Source organism: Nannospalax galili, unplaced genomic scaffold (genome assembly GCF_000622305.1).
Source record: "Nannospalax galili isolate Female #2095 unplaced genomic scaffold, S.galili_v1.0 scaffold648, whole genome shotgun sequence".
Taxonomy (NCBI): domain Eukaryota; kingdom Metazoa; phylum Chordata; class Mammalia; order Rodentia; family Spalacidae; genus Nannospalax; species Nannospalax galili.
This window is the reverse complement of record NW_008360311.1, coordinates 6585904-6604532: the sequence shown is the minus strand read 5'-3', so window position 1 is coordinate 6604532 and position 18629 is coordinate 6585904. Positions and strand designations below refer to the sequence as shown.

At 46.9% G+C, this 18629-nt stretch overlaps 1 protein-coding gene across 1 annotated transcript in view; it reads left to right on the top strand.

Moving 5' to 3' along the window:
- The window catches only part of Ptpn14 (protein tyrosine phosphatase non-receptor type 14), a 178422-nt gene that overhangs the window by 77798 nt on the left and 81995 nt on the right, over window positions 1-18629 (top strand). Inside the window, exon 3 of the mRNA XM_008824859.3 lies at window positions 723-892. Within this exon, the coding sequence (XP_008823081.1) occupies window positions 723-892 (170 nt within the window). The remainder of the gene's footprint in view (window positions 1-722; window positions 893-18629) is intronic.

Sequence of the window (18629 nt, the reverse complement as noted above, 5' to 3'; positions counted from 1 at the left end):
TTCTCCAGTGCCAGAGCTTTCAGCTAGCAAGTTTTGTCTTTGGAGTTGAGTAATAAGTTACTGTACAGCAGATGCAAGAGCTGTGCTGGCCTTCGTCAGTGTGCTCTGTGGCCTCTTGGGGCACCGAGAAGGCACACAGGGACTCTGCCTTCCAAGCTTAGCAAATGAAGTCAGCCCTTGGGCCAGGGAGCTTGCTGGTTGGTCAGAGGACATGAGTTCAGTCCTCAGCACCCATATAGAAAAGCCATCGTTGTGGGGCACATTTGTAATCCCAGCACTTGGGAGATGGGGACAGGGACATCCCTGGGGTCACTGATCAGCCAGCCCTGAGTTGATTACAATGAGCCCTGAGTTCCAGTGAGAGATCCTGTCTCAAAAAACAAGGTGGACAGTTCCTGAGGAAGGATACCAGGGGCTCGACTCTGGTCTCTGCACATCCCCCCAACATACACACTCAAAGTCATCCCTGTCCCCACTCTGCTCCCTCCCCATCTAATACAGGTCCATGGAGACACACATCATAAACAGCAGGGCTGGAGTGACAGTATCGTGTGTAGCTCATTTCTATTAGTTTGTCCTGAGGTCAGAAGGTAGAAGAAGCTGGAACTGGGCTGTGTAGACTGAGGATCTAAGGGCGGCAACGACAGAGGTTGGAGGCTTTCTGTGTGGTCTTCAGATTCTGTGTAGAGCGTGGACTGATGGCATTCTACCCTTTCATCTAGACGCACTACTTTGGCCTTTGGTTTCTCAGCAAGAGCCAGCAAGCAAGGTGGGTGGAGCTGGAGAAACCGCTGAAGAAACATCTGGACAAATTTGCTAATGAGCCTCTACTCTTCTTCGGAGTCATGTTCTATGTGCCAAACGTGTCATGGCTTCAGCAGGAGGCCACAAGGTAGGTGTGTTCCCCAGGGGTGTGGATGACTGAGAGGCTGCCTGTGAAGCCAAGGAGCTGGTTGATGTAGCTGTGTGTGGAGGCAGAGGGTGGGGTGTCTGGGTGGTGTTACCAGTTGCTATGCAGCTGTAGAATTTTGGTTTTATCCGTGTAGCTGTCACCAGTGGTTTCCTGTTCTGGTAAGGCAGGTAGAATTTTGTGTCTAGTAGCAAGGATGTATTTGTTGGGGATGGTAAGTCAAATAGGTATGCTAGAATTTAATTAAAGCTAACCACCTAATTCTGTTTTGGTCAGTCCCTACACCAGTGAGCCACTGGGCTTTGTATTTGAGGACTAAAAAGTTTCTAAAGATGGTAGAGTTAAGGCAGAAAACGTCGAGAGGGCAAGAGTTTTGGTTATCTGGGGTTACATGAGTGGGGATAGGAAGTCGACAGCAGGGGAGACCTAGGCCCTGACTCTGCTGTCTTGTACTCTGGAAGGAAATGATGTGTGCAAGAGTTTATAGCGTTCTGATGGCTTGTGACTCAGTGAACAAAATAATAATGCTTTGCTAGTGTCAGCACAGTGCAAAGACTGGCAAGAGACTTCCCATGAGCGTGCCTCGGAGCCCCTGAGTGGGCACCAGCAGTAGAGGGCACTACAGAGGCCTTTGGCTTTTGTCCCCCCTTGTTTTTAAGTTTTTGATCAGATACTGGCATTGGGAGTGCCGGGAAGGCCAAACCAGGGACATGCTTAGAGGAAGGTGCACAACTCCGTGTGATTTAACTTGTGTGTTTTTAGGGTTGCAAAGTACTTTTGTTTTGTTTTGAGACGGGGTCCCATTATGTAGCCCACCTGGCCTAGAGCTCACCGTGTAGACTAGGTTGGCCTTGAACTCAAAGAGATCCACCTGCATCTGCCCAGGGTTAGAGGTCTGTGGCACTCTGCCTTCCCTCTCCCCTCTCTTCCTCTTTCTTCCTTCTTTTTTCTGAGACAGGGTCTCCCTGTAGCAGAAGCTGACCTGGAGCTTGCTGTGTAGACCAGGCTGGCCTTGAACTCACAGAGCTCTGCCCGCTTCTGTCTCCCAAGTGTTGGGATTAAAGGCGTGTGCCAACATGCCTGGCTGTAAATTTCTTACGTGAAGATGTATTTGAAATTTGAATAGATGTTTCTGATAGTCTTCGTTAATTTTTCTTACAAATGCAAAGCTGTTGTGAATGGCCAGGGTGATGTTGCTGCACATGGGGGAGGACATGAGTTGGGATCCCTGGCACCCATGTGAAAGCTGGGTCTGCTGGTGTGGGCCTGCAACTCCAGTACTGGGAGCTGGGTTGAGGAGACAGGAGGATCCCTGGGGCTCAGTATGGGTCTGCAACTCCAGCACTGGGAGCCAGCTGGGTTGAGCAGACAGGCACATCCCTGGGGCTTGGTGTGGGACTGTAACTCCAGCACAGGGAGCTGTGTTGAGCAGACAGGAGGATCCCTAGCTTAGCTGAAATACTGAGCTCCAGGTTCAGGCAGAGACAAGGTAGAGAGTGATAGAGGAGGACACCCAGTTGACCCCTGGCTTCCACATGTACACACCGACACCTACACATGCACATACATGCATATACACATACCCCACAAAGCTGTTGCTTGCTTATGGTATTTCTGGAATTAGAGGACATGGATGAGTTTGTAGTCTGAAGCTGTCTGTCATACACCATTTCCAAGTTATTTCACTTACCCAGTTCCTTCCTGTACAAGAAATAGTAAGTCCTACAACTGGAACTGTTTCCTGTGACTTTGAATCCTCCTAGGGACTTGACACGGTATAGGGATACAGCATTCAGTTAATAGGTATTTGTTCATCCTTATCCCTTGAATGTTAAATGCAGGAAAGTGACGAGACATGCCAGTAAGGAAATGAATGTCACTCTAGAGAGACTTCTGTGATGACTGTGGTTGACATGGTGAGGGACTCAGGGACTGTGCTTTGTGGGCTGGGCATGGTGGTGCACACCTATAACCCCAGCACTCAGGAGGCTGAGATGGGATTGTCGGGTGTTCAAGGCCAGCTTGGGCTACGTAATAAGGCACTATCTCAGAGAGAAAGCAGGGTGGGGGTGGAAGGGGCTAACTGTACTCTGAGGTTAAAAGTTGAGTAAGTTCTGTGCAAGGGCACAGCAGCCATCTTTGACATCTGAAGATTCTTGTGAGCAAGAGAATTTCTGCGATAACGTGAACATAAAAACAAGGCTTATAGTAAGTAAAGTTCAAGGAGTTAAAAGACTTTGGCAGTTTTGCTCAGCCTAAGAACACAGTTTCTAACAGTGGAAGTCATCTAAAGGTACAGCTAGACTTATGAAAGGCTGAACTTCTGGGAACATTGTGGCCTTGCCTGGATGGCCCATTTGGCATCTTACAGGGGAGGACATTATGGTAGGTCAGGTAATAGAATACAGTGGTGATTCCCAGACCAGCACTTACCATATTGTGGTTAATTGGAGCATTTATTTTAAATATGGATCACAGAGCTTTACCATGAGTTTGAATCGGAATGCCTAGGGCTGGAGGGGTACCCCTTAAATGAGACCAGTCTCCTCAAGTGATTCTGATGCTTGACCAAGCATGGGAGCCAGCGGACTAGTTAGCCTCTAGAATTCGTTAAGGTTTTAGATTTTTTTCAGGCAAGTAAATTTAAGCTGTGTTATTTGACTGTCAGCATTTGCATTTATAGGGGGAAGTAGGAGGGGCTTGATTCCAGAATTTGTGGTATCGGGATTGATGCTTTGAAGATGTTTATTGGTTACAGAAGTCTTTCTTTTGCCATAGAACTTGTTTTTGCTCATTTAGCCTGAGGCATCCAAAGTAAAGGTTAACTAGGAGTGAAAGAAGGGTTTTTACATCTGAACACAAGGAAACAGCTATGTAAAGCTTTGAGAGACAGCCTTAGACTTAAATATTGGTTCTAAACTATGTAGATTTTAAGTAGAATCTGTTTTTTTATGACCAACAATATTTGAAGTTAAGGGTTATGCTATCCCAAGGAGGGGTGTGTGTGTGTGTGTGTGTGTGTGTGTGTGTGTGTGTGTATGTTATTGCAAAAACTTTGGTTGTCCCTGTGGTGCCCCCAAACTAGAATCTGCCAAGGGGTGTCATGGTGAATGATAGACACAAGCCAAGGAAATAGAGAGATAAGAGAAAGGACATTGTGTGTAAAGAAAAGCAAGGAGGAAAGCCAAGAGAGGATTGCGTCGAGCTGGGAAGGGCAAGGCCACCAACGGCTCAGGTGTGATTCAGTGGGACGCTTCAGTCTTAGGGATTGTGGACCAGAGTCAAGGGAGAATGACATCTGGATGTGCTGAGGACTTTTGGTTTTGGAGTTTGGAGATGAACAGATGACCTGAAATCAAGGTGGAGCATGTCAAGGGCAGCGAGCCGCAGCCTTTGGAATCAGCTGCCTGAGGAGGTTTTAGCAGTGTCCAGGATGGAATTGATTGTGGTAGAAAACCATGGAGGTAGGGCAGGATTCTACCCCATGCTTCTTGGAGCTGGTTAATGATGATCTCTCCAGCCATCTGCTGGGATCCCAGTTACCAGTTCCCTCAGTGGGGGGTGGCTCTGGCCCCTCAGTGCGGGTGGCTCTGGTCCTCAGTGGGACGGGCTCTGGCCCCTTGGTGGGGGTGGGCTCTGGTCCTCTGTGGGATGGGCTCTGGCCCTCGGTGGGATGGGCTCTGGTCCTCTGTGGGACGGGCTCTGGCCCTCGGTGGGACGGGCTCTGGCCCTCTGTGGGATGGGCTCTGGCTTCTCCAGAGCACCTGGGAGCTGCGGCTTGTGAAGCAGAATAGTTAGTCTTTGTGATGAGCCACAGAGCAAAATATTTGCATGGACTAGAAATATAAATCTGTCTTTCATTTGCAGCCATTCCGTTGGAGAAGCAACCAGCCTGCCATCTGTGCTTTAAAAATAAGCTTTTATCTGGGGCCTCCAAACTTGTTTTCGCCCCACATGTACTTGCCTTGGTCTGGTTACTTCTGTTTGAGAATCAATCAGGTTCCTTAGCTTTCGTCAGGACCAGCTGTTTTTCCTCTCTGTGAATAAACACAGAGTCCAGAAAAATGAGTCCAGGGTTTTGGAGTACATATACAAATCCAAACATGTATATATATATGCATGTGCATGCGTGCGTGCGTGTGTGCGCACGTGTGTGTGTGTGTGTGTGTGTGTGTGTGTACACACACATAATCTTAAGACCCCTGGGGGTAAAGGGAGAGTCTATCCAGCAGGTATTTATTTCAGTTGTCCGCAGGTAGTTTCACCCATGGGAACTTGCAGATTAATAAAGTGTTTTTCTTTTCCAGATTTATTTTTCTTTTTATTGATGAGTTAATGGGGGGGTCGGAGGACAGAAAAGGGAAACTGGAGGGTTGGACTTTGACAGCTTGTGTGCCGAAAGGTACCAAGGGGAGGACTGCAGAGGCATGAGGACCCATTTCTGTAACCCCAGTGCTGGGAGCTGGAGATAAGGTCCTTGGGGCTTGTCGGCTAGCCGGCTTAGCTACAGGTCCAATGAGAGGCTGTGTCTCAAAAAGTAAGGTGGATAAGGCTCAGGGAACATAGAGGAAGAGGGGGCTGAAAGAATATTACTGTCTGTCAACTCTCACCAGTGTGAAGCCTCCTCATGTAACAGATGGTCATTAACCCAGAAAGCCGTAACTGGCCAAAGTGCAGAGAATAAGAGACTGCAGAGTGCTTGTCCCTAGGTAGGACACCTGTATCAAACCTCTGCCACTCAAGTCTCGGGGACCATTGTGGAAGAGGGGACAGAAAGACTGTAAGAGCCAGGGATGTGGATGACCATAAGGAAACAGTTTTCCAGGTAGCTGGGAAGTTACTCATATGAACTCACAGCAGTGGTAACAGCTCGTACAAGACCCACACAAGCTCAAGCCAGACAAATGCCCAGCCCAGAAGTGGGGAAGTGGGCAAAAAGCCCCAACCTTAGCTGAGGAGCTGTTGGCTACTGATGACCGCTGGGAGAGGGAGAGTTGGTTTTCGTTAAGGGTGTGGTGCTAGATAAGTCAACCAGGGTGCGGTGGATGGACGCACACTGAAGGACATTTGGGGACAGAAACTTGGCTTGATAGGCCTTAATATATATGACAAAATAGATGAAATCTTATGGGATGTGGGGAGGCTGTAAGAGGAGTGATGATAGGGGAGGGGTCTACATGTGACCAAAATGTATTGTGTGAAACTCAAAAACACTCAATAAAAAGAAAAAGAAAAAATAATGAGTGCTCTAAATGCCCTATAAAATGCCGTATTCATAGTGATTACATTGAAGCCAAATAAATATAAAATAAACAAGAAATTAAAAAAAATAAGGCAGAAAGCAACTGAAGAATGTACCCAGCGTTGACCCCTGGCCTATACACACATGTGCACACATGAATGCACACATGAACACATATGTACACATGTATATAAGACATATAGAAAGTAGAGTACACAGGGGTACAAAATCAAAGGAGAAGAAATGCCTTGATATGATTCCAAACATGTGAACAAAGTGGCAAAAGCTTGGCCACCCCGTAGACGGATGGGCGACGAGTCGCAAAACCAGAGGCTTAAAGAGATCCAGAAGCACCAGCTTCCACTCTCCCGGCTGTGAGGCCTGTCACCTTGGGGCTTTGAAATGTCAGTTTTCCACTCGGGTTAAAGTGGCTTGGGCCTGAGACCACTGTCGCTTGTCCGTTCGCTTTGCTTTTCACCTCGTCTTGGCCGGATCCTTGTCTACGCAGAGGTTTTGCTGGCAAGGCATCTCCCCCGTTTCATCCTTCTGACTCAAAGGAAAGAGTTTTGTCATATGTTTTAATGATTTGCACAGTAACGGGCTCTTTATAAACACATGGTTTTCATATTTTTCTGGGCCCAGAAGGTAGAAGGATGGTTTGTGGAAGAGGCGGAGGAGCTCTTACACAGAAGGACACTTAATGATTGCCAGGGGCAGCTAGAGAGCTGCTGGCTTTGAATTTAAGCCTGGGACCTTCCAAATCGTCAAGTCAGGAAGTCCCTCAGTGTCTTAGTACTAAGGAGAACTCTTAAAGGACAAAGCAGGGGATTGGGAAGATGGCTCAGGTCGGCAGCTCACACTCACCTTGAAACTGGGCATGGTGTATGCTACCATGAGGAGTGGGACGCTCTCTGGCACAGTGCAAAAGAGTGTCTTTATTTTATTATTTTCACTCTGTGTGTGAATGTATCGCCTGCATGTAAGTGCACCCTGTTGTTCAGTGCCTGAGGAGGTCAGAAGGGGATGTCAAATTCCTCTGGAACTAGAATTAAGGACGGACATTAGCTGCCATGTGGGTGTTGGGAATCGAATCTCAGTCCTCTGCAAGAGCACTCAGTGCTCCTAACCTCTGAGCTGTTTCTCTAGCCCCAACGCAAAGGAGCTTCTAATCACCTCCAGTGAGGTCAGGTAATGGGACTTTCTATGCCAGGACATGATGGTAACTGGCTTGCTGGGGCAGGACTCTCCATTAAGTGGTCAGTAGTCTACCGTGCCTCTGCTGCTGTGGCCAATCCAGTCTCTTCCAGCTGGGGACAGTGTTAGGACACTGGTAGCTTGGAGGAGGCTTCAGGACTTGGAGCTGCTCCAGGTGCCACCCTTCATAGAGTGTCACCATTGTGCCTCAGAGTGCCCTGCCCTTAGAATTATCCTCCCGCTGCATGCTGTCCACCTCCTCTAAGTACTGGACGGGGGGGGCTGTGCTCTCATCTGGGGCAACACCGCTCGGCATTACCAGTGGGATCATTAACCTGCTCTCTGTATGGGCTTGCGTGGGCCTCCTTCGGTGTTGGAGGTAGTTTCTCTTTAGGAAGAACAGGTTTTCTCTCAACCAACTTGGAATGAATGCCCACATTTGTGCTGGAGACCTTTCCTTGAAGTGTTGGCATATTGAGGGCAAGCCAGGTGAAGTCAAACCCTAACCTCCACAAAGGACAAAATAATGTTTTGGTGTGTGAATGTGTGTGAAGTACACATGTATGCCAAGTGTGTGGGGTACTCAAGACAATGTGTGTGCGTGTTTGTGCATGTGTGTGTGAAGTGTCACGGCTGATATTGTGAGTCTTCCTTGATTGCTCTGTCCTTTATTCATGAAGCAGTCTCTCAGTTGAGCTTAGCTCACTGATCTGGCAGGTCTGCCTAGCTGTGGGGATGTCCTATATTCACCCTATGAGCACTGGAAGTACAGGTGGGCTGCTGCTTCCACCAGCATTTTCATGGGTCCTGGGGCTCCAAACTAGTTCTCACACACAGCAAGTGCATTAACCACTGAGCCTCTCCCTAGCCCGAACTTTGTTTCTTGAGACAGGGTTCCATTGGCCTGGAGCTCAGCACTTTGGCTAGTCTGGCTGGCCAGTGAGCCTCAGGGATCTGCCTCTCTGGTGTTAGGATTACAAGTGTGTGCCCCTGTGCCTGGATTTTTCCGTGGATTCTGGGGATTGAACTCAGTCCTCATGCTTTTCCCAGCCGAGCCGTCTCCTTGGCCCATCTCAAGCCAGGTTTTAGGAAGTGGGTCCAGTGACACTGGAAATGCTTTTCTACCCTTCCTTTGTTGGGAATAACACTGCTTTCCCCTTCGGTCTTGCAGTGTGTCCTGTGTGCTCTGGCAAACAGGTTAATCAGCAACCAGGGCTCACAGCATCTCTCTTAGAAGCCCTGATTATGCCTATGTTTCTGTTTCCCTTTCACATCCTCTATTTTGTTCTTTGGTTCTTTTATTATTTTACAGTGTCATCTGATGGGAATTTTTATTTAATTTTAATTATGTGCATTGTATGTGCCTGTGTGTAGGTATGTGCACACGAGTGCAGGTGCCTATGAAGACCAGAAGAGGATGTTGGATCCCCTGGAGCTGGAGTTTACAGGTGGTTGTGAGCTGCCCAACACTCTTAACCACTGAGCCATCTCTCTAGCCCCCTGATGGAGATTTAAAGTTTGCCACGGGCTGGAAGTAGAGATTGCCTTCAGGGGTCTTGGACTCAGCATGCTTGGCTGACAGAACTGACAGAAATGGTAAACCTCATGCTCAGCTCCTACTGTGGATGAGCATTTGGTCTCTCCATTGGTTACTCAGAACAGTGTTGTTTCTGCCTGATACATAGGAAATTTCAAGATCAGCTGATACTGGGGCCTAATCTGCTCTTATGTGGCCTTTGATGAGATAAGAGAAGATGGCTGACTGTAAGAAACACTGATCTGGAGGGCAGAGTTGCTTTTCCTAGAGACGATAAACTCTTCATTAAAAGGTAATTACTGCCGGTCTTCCTGTTATGTTTCCCTTTGTGGTACTGGGGTGCCTGCTGGGCGAGCACCCTACCACTGAGCCACATCCCTAGCCCACGTTCTTTTTCAAGTCAACTTTCATCAAATACCTTTTCCATGTTAGACATCCTGAAAGGACAGTCTCGCTGCCCCACCCCCAACACCAAAGAACTATATTTGCATTAGTGTTAAAGCTCATGTTTCTGACCCTCTGTACTTACTGGTGAAGTTCTGTTCCTGATTTGATGACATCCAGGGAACCTGGCTGGTGCTCCCGTAACCAAGGCTGGCATCACAGGCCTGCCAGCTGTGCAGTTAGGTGCACATGGCCCAGTGCTCAGCAAAATCCTGAGCTTGGTTCAATGCTCTGTGTTGCCATCTTGAAGTCTCCAGTCTTTGACTGACAGGTCCTGCATTTTCACTTTGCATCGAACTGTGCAAGAGACAGGGCCTTAGGATGGCCCCTCCTCTATCTCCACGGTCTTCACTGGCTGTTGTTCCCTTCTGGTTTGTTCTTAGGTTGGGCAGATCTGAGTCCACTCTCATGAGCATGAGCCAAGAAAATACGCTTTAAAAAGTCAGTGACGTAAAGTTTTTATGCAGCTAGAAGCATGCCTCAGTTACTGGTTTTTGTACCTGGTCTCGTTCTTCTCGGAGGGTGTTGTGATGACCCAAAGCCCATTTAGTTTCCATTGGGAAAGCTGGCTGATAAGCTTACCTCCATCTTCAGCTTGAATTTCCGTATGTTTTCCTGTGGAGAACACTGAGGTCTACATGCTCAATCACATGAAGTGTGTGTGTGCCTGCTTCATGGTACAAGTCTTCCAAATGCACCGAGTTTCTCTGTTCTAGAGAAAGCTCTAGCTCACAAGATGTGCAGGTAGGCAGTTAGCTGCACAGGGAGCCTACTGCCCCTGGAACACAGGAGTAGGCCGACTCCCTGACACTAACGTTCACCACGAGCTACGAGCTTTTTTGGAGGTAGGAGACAGAAACAAACACTAAAGTGAATCAGTGACCTTGAGTAATAACTAATTTGGCATAATTTATTTTTCACTGAAGGGGGAAAATTCAAATTTCAAAGCAAATAAATCAGAAGCCCCACTCATTTCAAAGGACCTTACACGTATAGTGTTTGATTTGCATTCCTTTTATCTCTCATGTATGTGTGTGTGATATGTGTACATGTATATGTGTATGTTTGCCTGCATATAAGCTCAGTGTGTATGCAGATATATGTACACTTGTGTACACATGTGGGTGGAGGCCTGAGTCTCCTAGATTGTTCTCTACCTTGTTCCTTGAGCCAGTGTGTCTCATTTGAGCACAGAGCTAGCCCACATGAGTAGCCTGACTAGCCAGCTTGGTCCAGGGATCCCCTGTTTTTACCTTCCAAGTGCTGGAATTGTAGGTGGGCCAGCACGCCCACCCAGCGTTTACATGGGCTCTGTGGATCTGAAGTCCAGTCGTCAGGCTTGTGCTCTAACCACTGAGTAGTCTCCCCACCCGCTTCATATTTTTAACGATGAATCCTTATATGTATGCTTTACCCATTAGTAAAGCAGTTTGCAAAAACAGGAATATCACACCTCAAATCTTTGCCTTTAAAAAGAAAAATAATTTCGTTATACATATTTGAATTTTGTGATTAGTGTGTATTTAGTGGCTTGTTATTCAGGTCTTCTTTAAAACAGATGGAAAGGGGCAGAGAGATGGCTCAGCGGTTAAGAGCACTGGCTGCTCTTGCAGAGAACCTGGGTTCGGTTCCCATCACCCACATGGTAGCTAATCACCATCCCTAACCTCAGATCCAGGGGATTCTACACCCTCTTCTGACGACTACAGGATTGCATACACAGTATACTTACATACATGCAGAACACTCATACATATAAAATTAATAAAAAAATTAAAAACAGACTAAAGGATGTATTTTTTAGTGTGCTGTCCTAAAACTCAGCCCCCAAATAATTTCTCAAGCAAAACTTTTGATTTTACCTTTTATGAATTCCTTGATTGTCAAAGATAGATTTGTTCATTTATTGACGTCAAATGGTCATTGGTATTATGTGACAAAACCAAAAATGACTGGATAGCTAACTGATGAAATAATAAAGATTTGCAGTAATGTGGAATAGGCATTATTGTAAATGTTGCAGGGTTTTTGTTTGAGACAGGGTCTCCCTGTAACCCCAGCTGGCCTGGAACTTGGTATGTAGACCAGGTTCACAGAGGTCCACCTGCCTCTGCCTCCCAAGTGCTGGGATTAAAGTCGTGTGCCACCACACCTGGCTTAATATGTGTATTTTCAAAAGCTGAGCAGAATATGGTGACCTGCTACCCCAACATTTCCCTCTAACGAAGGGGCGGGGAGGAGAGAAACACAGAAGCCCTGAAGAGGTGTTCTGCCAGGTCGAGGCATGCCAGCTATGCTTTGTGGCCTTTTAAAAGACTTTCATTCCTTATAAAACATTCTGTAGATTTGCTGGGAAGTCATTATGATGCGTAGGATTGGGCATGACTGATTGAAAAGCTGGGTTTCCAACAGTCTTGGGTGTGGAGATGTGTGGGTCGGGGGCCATCAGTGTTCTAGGGGCCTTTGCTCTCCCTCTGTCCTGGAAGAGCAGAGTGTTGGGACAGTGGGTTGGAATGGACAAGGTGGGAAGTGGGGAGAAGGGACAGAGCCACCGTGTCACACACAGCAGCAGCACACGGAGAGCATCGACTTGAGGCTGCCAAGTCCTTCAGCCTAGGGATCTTGTGGTTCGGTGTAAGAATGTAGTATGCATTGTGTGGCTGGATGCAGTCTATCAGTGGGACTCAGGATAGAGATAGTGGCCGGCATTTATGTGCAAGGTACTGTGTGTAGTATCTTAGATGGTTTTCACTTCTCAGTAGACCTGATGAAGTTGGTGTGGTTCTTCATCCCTGTAAAAGGGTTTACTTTTATACGTGGGGCTTTTTTTCTAACAAACGAAGATTTAGATGTAGATTAAATCAAGGGTATCTTTTACATTACTTTAAAACTGACTTTTAAAGAATAATCATTGTGTGTATATGTGCATGATGGGAGGGGGTGTGTGCGCCATGGCACGTGTGGAAGAAGTTAGAGGACAACTTTGTAGAGTTAGTTCTCTCCTTCCACCTTCATGTAGGTTCGAATGATTGAACTCGGGTCTAAGGCTTGCTACCCTGAGCCATTTCACCAGCCCCGCCCCCCAGTGACCGACTTCCTCCAGCTAGGCTCCATCTCCCAAAGGGTCCACAACCTCTAGAAACAGGCACCAGCTAGAGATGACATGTTCCAGCATATGACCCCATGGGGGGCATGTCACATCTAAATAATAACAGGTACCAATTGTTTTATGTCTGCCCCTCCATGCCACCCCATCACCCAAATCCTGAACTGCTGTAATCTACCTAAGAAGAAGTCTATGAAGATAAAGTGCCGTATTTTACAGAGTGATTTATTTCACAGAACCAGAGTGACAAAGACATGCTGCTCAGCCACGCAGCTGTCGGTGAAGCAGCCTGTGGATGTGGGAGAGGCTGTGGACTGTGGGTGTGGGAGAGGCTGTGGACAGGATTTATTTGAACCCCCCGAGGGCCTTTGCCAAGCCTTCCCTCCCCTCCCCTTCTCTGCTTAGACACAGAGAATACTTGGAACTGTTGGGATGAGTTCTGTCAAAGAGAAGGAAGTCCTGTAGACAGGAGGGGAAGAGTGGAACAGGCAGTTCTTTGAATGAGCCCTTTAAATAGTGAGCATTCTGAATCAATGGGAACTCGATGGGTTTTATTTAGCATTTTTATCATTGCCAGTCCTGGGCACACAGCCAGATCTTTCATAGGACACTGAGTGCTCCTGAGGATTGGAAAGTTGAGACTTTGGAAGTGGTAGAAAGGTACCCCGGTGTGTCAGGTTACCAGGAGTGACTGTGAAGGGCGAGCTGCTGTTAGCTGGTGTTAGGAAGAGCTGAGGCTGAGGACTGGGAGGGACATGCCGCAGCATGCTGCAATTTAGAGCCCGAACTCTCCCCGAGGTCAGCCTGTCTGTCTTGTGCTTGCAGCTGGGGAGATGAGGTATCTCGGCTGTGAACATAAAAATGAGTTACTACCAGTCAGAGCAGAGCGCAGCACATTTGATGTAAATCTAGCCCAAACCAATCCATACGTGATTGTTTACTAGGAAATCATGGCGATGAGGTGATGTTAGAAACAAGTGCTTTTGACGAGCAAACATGTTTCGAGAAAGGTTCGAGGAGAACTTTGATAACCAAAGCGAGAAATACATTCATCTAAAGAAAACTGATTGACATGCTGGGAAGTGACCCGCTGTAGAAAGATAGAGGAGATCAATGCGGTTCTGATAGGACATCTGATGGAAGTCATGGATCTTCTAGAATTCTGTTGTGTATTTTGAATGATGTCAGGAGTCAGCAAAGAACTGTTTGGGTTTAATATTCAAGGAAATTAAAACTTACTGCAGAACTGAATGAAGCCCAGCTTAACCAAAGCAGCTCAGGCTGGAAATTAGTTGAGAGCCCTGTCTCAGGCCTTGAGCAGGCCCCATTCCCTCCTCAAGTTTAGTGTCTGTGCATACAGTCAGGAGATGGTGTGAGTGGTGTAAGCGTGCTGTCAGAAGTGTGGATGGTGGGGCTGGCTAGGAGCATTTGCTATGCAAGGACCACAGGTCAGATTCCCAGTACCCATGTAAAAAAGCCACGCATGGTTGCTCTTGCCTCTAACCCTAGAAGGGAGGGGAGGACAGAAGATCCCAAGAGAGCTTGCTGACTGCCAGGCTGGCCAAAAGGTAACCTTCCTGTCCAGTAAGAGACTTTGTGTCAAGCCAGTAGCTCAAAGAGGCATGGAGGACAAGAGCTGTAGGTCTGCCCTGGCCCCTGCATGTACATGCATGGGTCCACGCATCCACACCTCACATCCATGCACCAGACTTATACACATCCACCACACACTCATCCATCACACACAGACACACACAGACACACACAGACACACACACACACACACACACACACACACAAGAAGAAATACAAATGGGCATGTTTACATCTCTCCGCAGTGTCAGAATGCACTGACTAAGGATCACAAGCTACATCCACTCCATTGGCTACAGTTTACCTAGGAATCCTGACTTCCCTTTCTGGGGGCTGTTGGTAGTCACTGGCTCTTATTACAGTCTTATTTGAGATAACACATTCTGTTGCACACAGAAATGTGGATGTATAATAAAACATCCATCTATTTCAGAGTTCAGAGGGTCCTTCCTTATTGGAGACTAACACAGAGAGCTGATGCTCACACAGAGAGGGTCACTGCAGGTCGTTAGCTGCTCAGAGCCCAGAAGGAAAGCTCTGGAAGCATGCAGAGGGTCACAAGCCACAGAGGCCTAGGACCATCACATCTAGGTGCAGATCCAGAGGACAGAGGACCTGCGAGAGGACCAACCGGGCAGTGGGTCATGCTGAGCAGAAGCCCTGAGGACAGTTGGGGGTTCTTGCCTTGGGTCCCTCGATGCATGCATCAACAGTGGGAAGACGGGCCCAGCGGCACCATCTCCAGTGCAGCGTTAGTTGTCATGGAGTCCATGTAGAGATGTGTGTTCCATATGATCTTGGGGCTGGTGTTTCCGAGATGGTTTTGATAGGCCCGCGTGCTCCCAGTCTACTTCCCTGTTTGTCCATGGTACCTTACTCATCGGTGCTGCAAAGGTGGTGCTGGACACACGATGGGGCCTGTGGCTCAAACAAGATGCAGCATCACCCTGCGTCTGCATTTGCACTTAGAATGGAGAAGCTTTGTGAAGTAGAAGCACCCAGGGCACGGCATGACCTAAAGACACTGTTTCACACAACTTAGAGTAGGGAAGTAGCTTAGAGCAGGGCACGGCCTGGCCCAGCACACAACAAACTCTTAACAGCGGAACCATCTCTCCCCCATGTGATTAGTTTCTTTAAGGAAAACACTGTTTCCTAGACTGGCTTATGGAATTCTCAATTCCAGTTTCCAACCACAAGCTCAAGCTAAGTGAAAACAACAAAAGACAGACAATAGACATGCACACACGTATATACACACGCATACACATACACACATAGTGAGACCCTGCCTATAAATGAATTAATAAACAGATAAGTAAATAAGTAGAAGATGCCATTGGCTTTTGATAAGTGAATTAAAACTATTGGACGGGGCCTGGGAAGATAGCTCAGTAGGTAAAGCGCATACTGTGTAAGCATGAGGACATGAGTGAGCTTGCTCCCAGCACCCACGGAAACAGTCTGGGCGCGGTGGCACACACATTCCCAGCACTGGGGAAGGAGGACAGGAAGATGAATCCCAGGGCTTGCTGGCCAGCCAGGCTGTCCACACTGAGGGGACAATGAGAGGCCCCTGTGTCAAAGATGAACAACTGAGGAAGGGTACCCAGGTTGGCCTCCTGGTCTCATGTACATGTGCATACTTACATTTGCCCATACATACAGGAACATGCACACACACAGACATACACACAGATACACACAAAGACAGACAGACAGACAGACACACACACACACTGTCAGGCAGGACAATAGGATCATAGACTGGACCAGGGTCTGCAAATCTATTTTGTCCCTCCCACCTAAAGGACAAGGGAGTTCTTTCAGTAGCAGAAGTTCACTGATGGATGACGGGAGAAGGCACAAAGAGGGAAAGGACCTGTAACAGGAAGTTATACAAGATGACAGGAAGTAGCCTTGTGAGGTCTAGAGGGTGGTGGGAGCAGCAAAGGAGCAGAGAGCGCTCTGGGTTTATGTTTTGACTGCACCCCTTGTATAACTGCATAGACTACCTTCTCTGAGCCAGCTTCTGCATCTGTAAAGTGGAGACCATGGCTTTATTCTCCTCCCCTCCCCACCTTATTGAAATTGTGTTGAATCACTGGGGATTCAATCAGAAAATCGGGAACAGAAGAGCGAGGACGGCCACTCTGGCATTGTTTTTGGTCTCGGTGGAGTTTGTCCTAAGGCCTTGGAGAAACCAACCTTTCTGTTATTTACTAGTTTGTTAAATCCCCTTTTCCAGAGTAGAATTAAAATGATTTCTGCCCTAAAGAAACAATAACGTCTTTACATGTAAGTGATTTTACTCAAGAAAAAAATGTTTTCAGGTTCAAGAATTTCCTGTTACTATTGTGTCAAGGGTTCCTGGTAAGAAAGCCATATCTTGAAGCCAAGTTGTGCAATTTAGCCTTTTAAGTTGGTGAGGCCATTAGGGAAAAATATATGCAGCTGAGTGTGTTGCATGTATTTAATCACAGCACTCGGGAGTCAGAGGCAGGCAGATTGCTGTGAGATCGAAGGCAGCCTGGGATGGTCTACATAGTGAGTTCCAGACCAGCTGGTGTTATGTAGTGAGACCCTGTCTCAAAACAACAACAACATATATATTATATGTATAATATATATGTGCTTTGGGATCTAGAGTTCTCAGGATTTTTCATTCTAAAACCCATTTCGCATTTGTTTTCATCTTAAGGCCTTATGTTTAAAAAATTGCCTTCAGTAATTCATAAGAATTATTACTAAATAATATAGATTTTTCCTTATAGAATAACTACCACAATAAAACATTTAATTTTTTAATTTTAAAGAATTATTATTTTAGATGGCCTAGACAGCCTGTTTTTGTACATGGTACCAGTTAACTGGAGTTTTCAGTCACTCATGTGTTTTCAATAAGTATTTACTGGGGATCCGTTGTATGCAAGAATCTTGTGGTTACTGGGGTACAGTAGCGACCAAAAATAGAAAAGCCACTGTCCTCTTGAAGTCACTTTTTAAAGGTTTTATAGTAGGTTATGAATATTCCTTGTCGTCTTGTGCGTGTGTGTGTGTGTGTGTGTGTGTGTGTGTGAGGGGGACATGGCCTTGTGTGGAGCACAGGTGTACATGTGCCACAGCTGTGTGTGGAGGTCAGAAGATGACCTTTGGTGTGCATTCTCGACTTTCACCTTGTTTGAGACAGGGGTCCCCTGTTTGCTCCTGCGTTCACCAGGCTACCTGGCTTTCAGGGATCCCCCCATCACCAGTGTAGGAGCAGTGGGATTACAGACACACACTGCTGTGCCTGGCTTCATGTGGGTGCTGGGAATCTGAACTCTCTTCCTCATATTCACACAGCAACCACTTTACCCACTGAGCCATCTGCCTGCTCTCCTTGCTGTCTTTCTGAGGCTCAGGTTGGGAATTGTGTAAGATATGGATCGTCCATCTGAAAAGTTAAACGCAGATACTGAGTTGTACTTCTCTAAAAATATGTTCAATTCCCTCAAAATGGTTTGTTTTCATGTACTTATTCTAGATCTCCAGAGAAATTATATGTGGACGGTGTTTATATATGTGTGTATAGGACTAACTGTACAGGAGGCTGCTGAAATGTTTGTTCTTAATTGTGTAGACTTTCTATCAGTCTTTAGACCTAAACCTGCAACCAGGGATCTCACTAGGAAGTGAGATTGTCTCCCCCTCAGCCTCCCACCTGCGTAAGAGTTGATGAGAGTTACACAGAGGGAGGTAGGATGAGAAAGTGGAGAGATTTGTCATCAGTTCTGTGTAGAGAGTGGACAGGGCAGGCTTAGGGTGGTAGTGTCCGCAGCTGAGTTTTCACACAAACAGTACAGTCTGAACAAGAGAAAATGCGTAGACAAGTAACTGAATATACAAGGTTCCCTAATCTGTATAATGATGTCTTTGATCAAATTCTGCAAAGACCATTTTTAGTGTTGTTATCATAATTAGATGTTGTTTTTGAAGTATGACAGTTTCATAATGGGGATCAAGTGGGAAAGGCCTTGATTTGGGCTGTCTAGAGATTTTGTAGGACCTTGGGTTACAAAAGTATTTTTAATAATGTTTGAAGTTTTCATGCATTCATACGATGCATTTTGGTCTTACCCACCCACTGTTACGTCCTCTGACTCTGTCTGGTGCCCTCAGCCTGTCACCCTCCCGACCTCCTTCTGCCTTCTTTGCTGTCCACTTAGTGTTGGCCGTATGTGCATGAGTGTGGGCAATGTACCGACATGGAGACCCTAACCACAGCCATGTCCCGCTGCCGCTCTCTGCAGCCGTGCGCTGCTGACAGCTCCCCCCCACTGAACTATTTTCCATATGAGAATTCGCATCATGGAGAACAGAAGCATGAATTCATTTTGTCAAATCATATCCTTTCACAGAGATTGGGAGCAAAGGGTTTGGGAATGAGAGGGAAGAAACATTTCATATGAAAAAATGTTTTATATGAAAAAATGTTTCTTCCTTTTCCTGTTGGGTGTTTTGCTCCCAGGTGATAGAAGCCGCAGCTGCCCTGTTTACTGTGCATCACAGCATTGGAGCACAGCAACGCTCTGACGACCTGACAGGTCTCCTCGGCCACCTC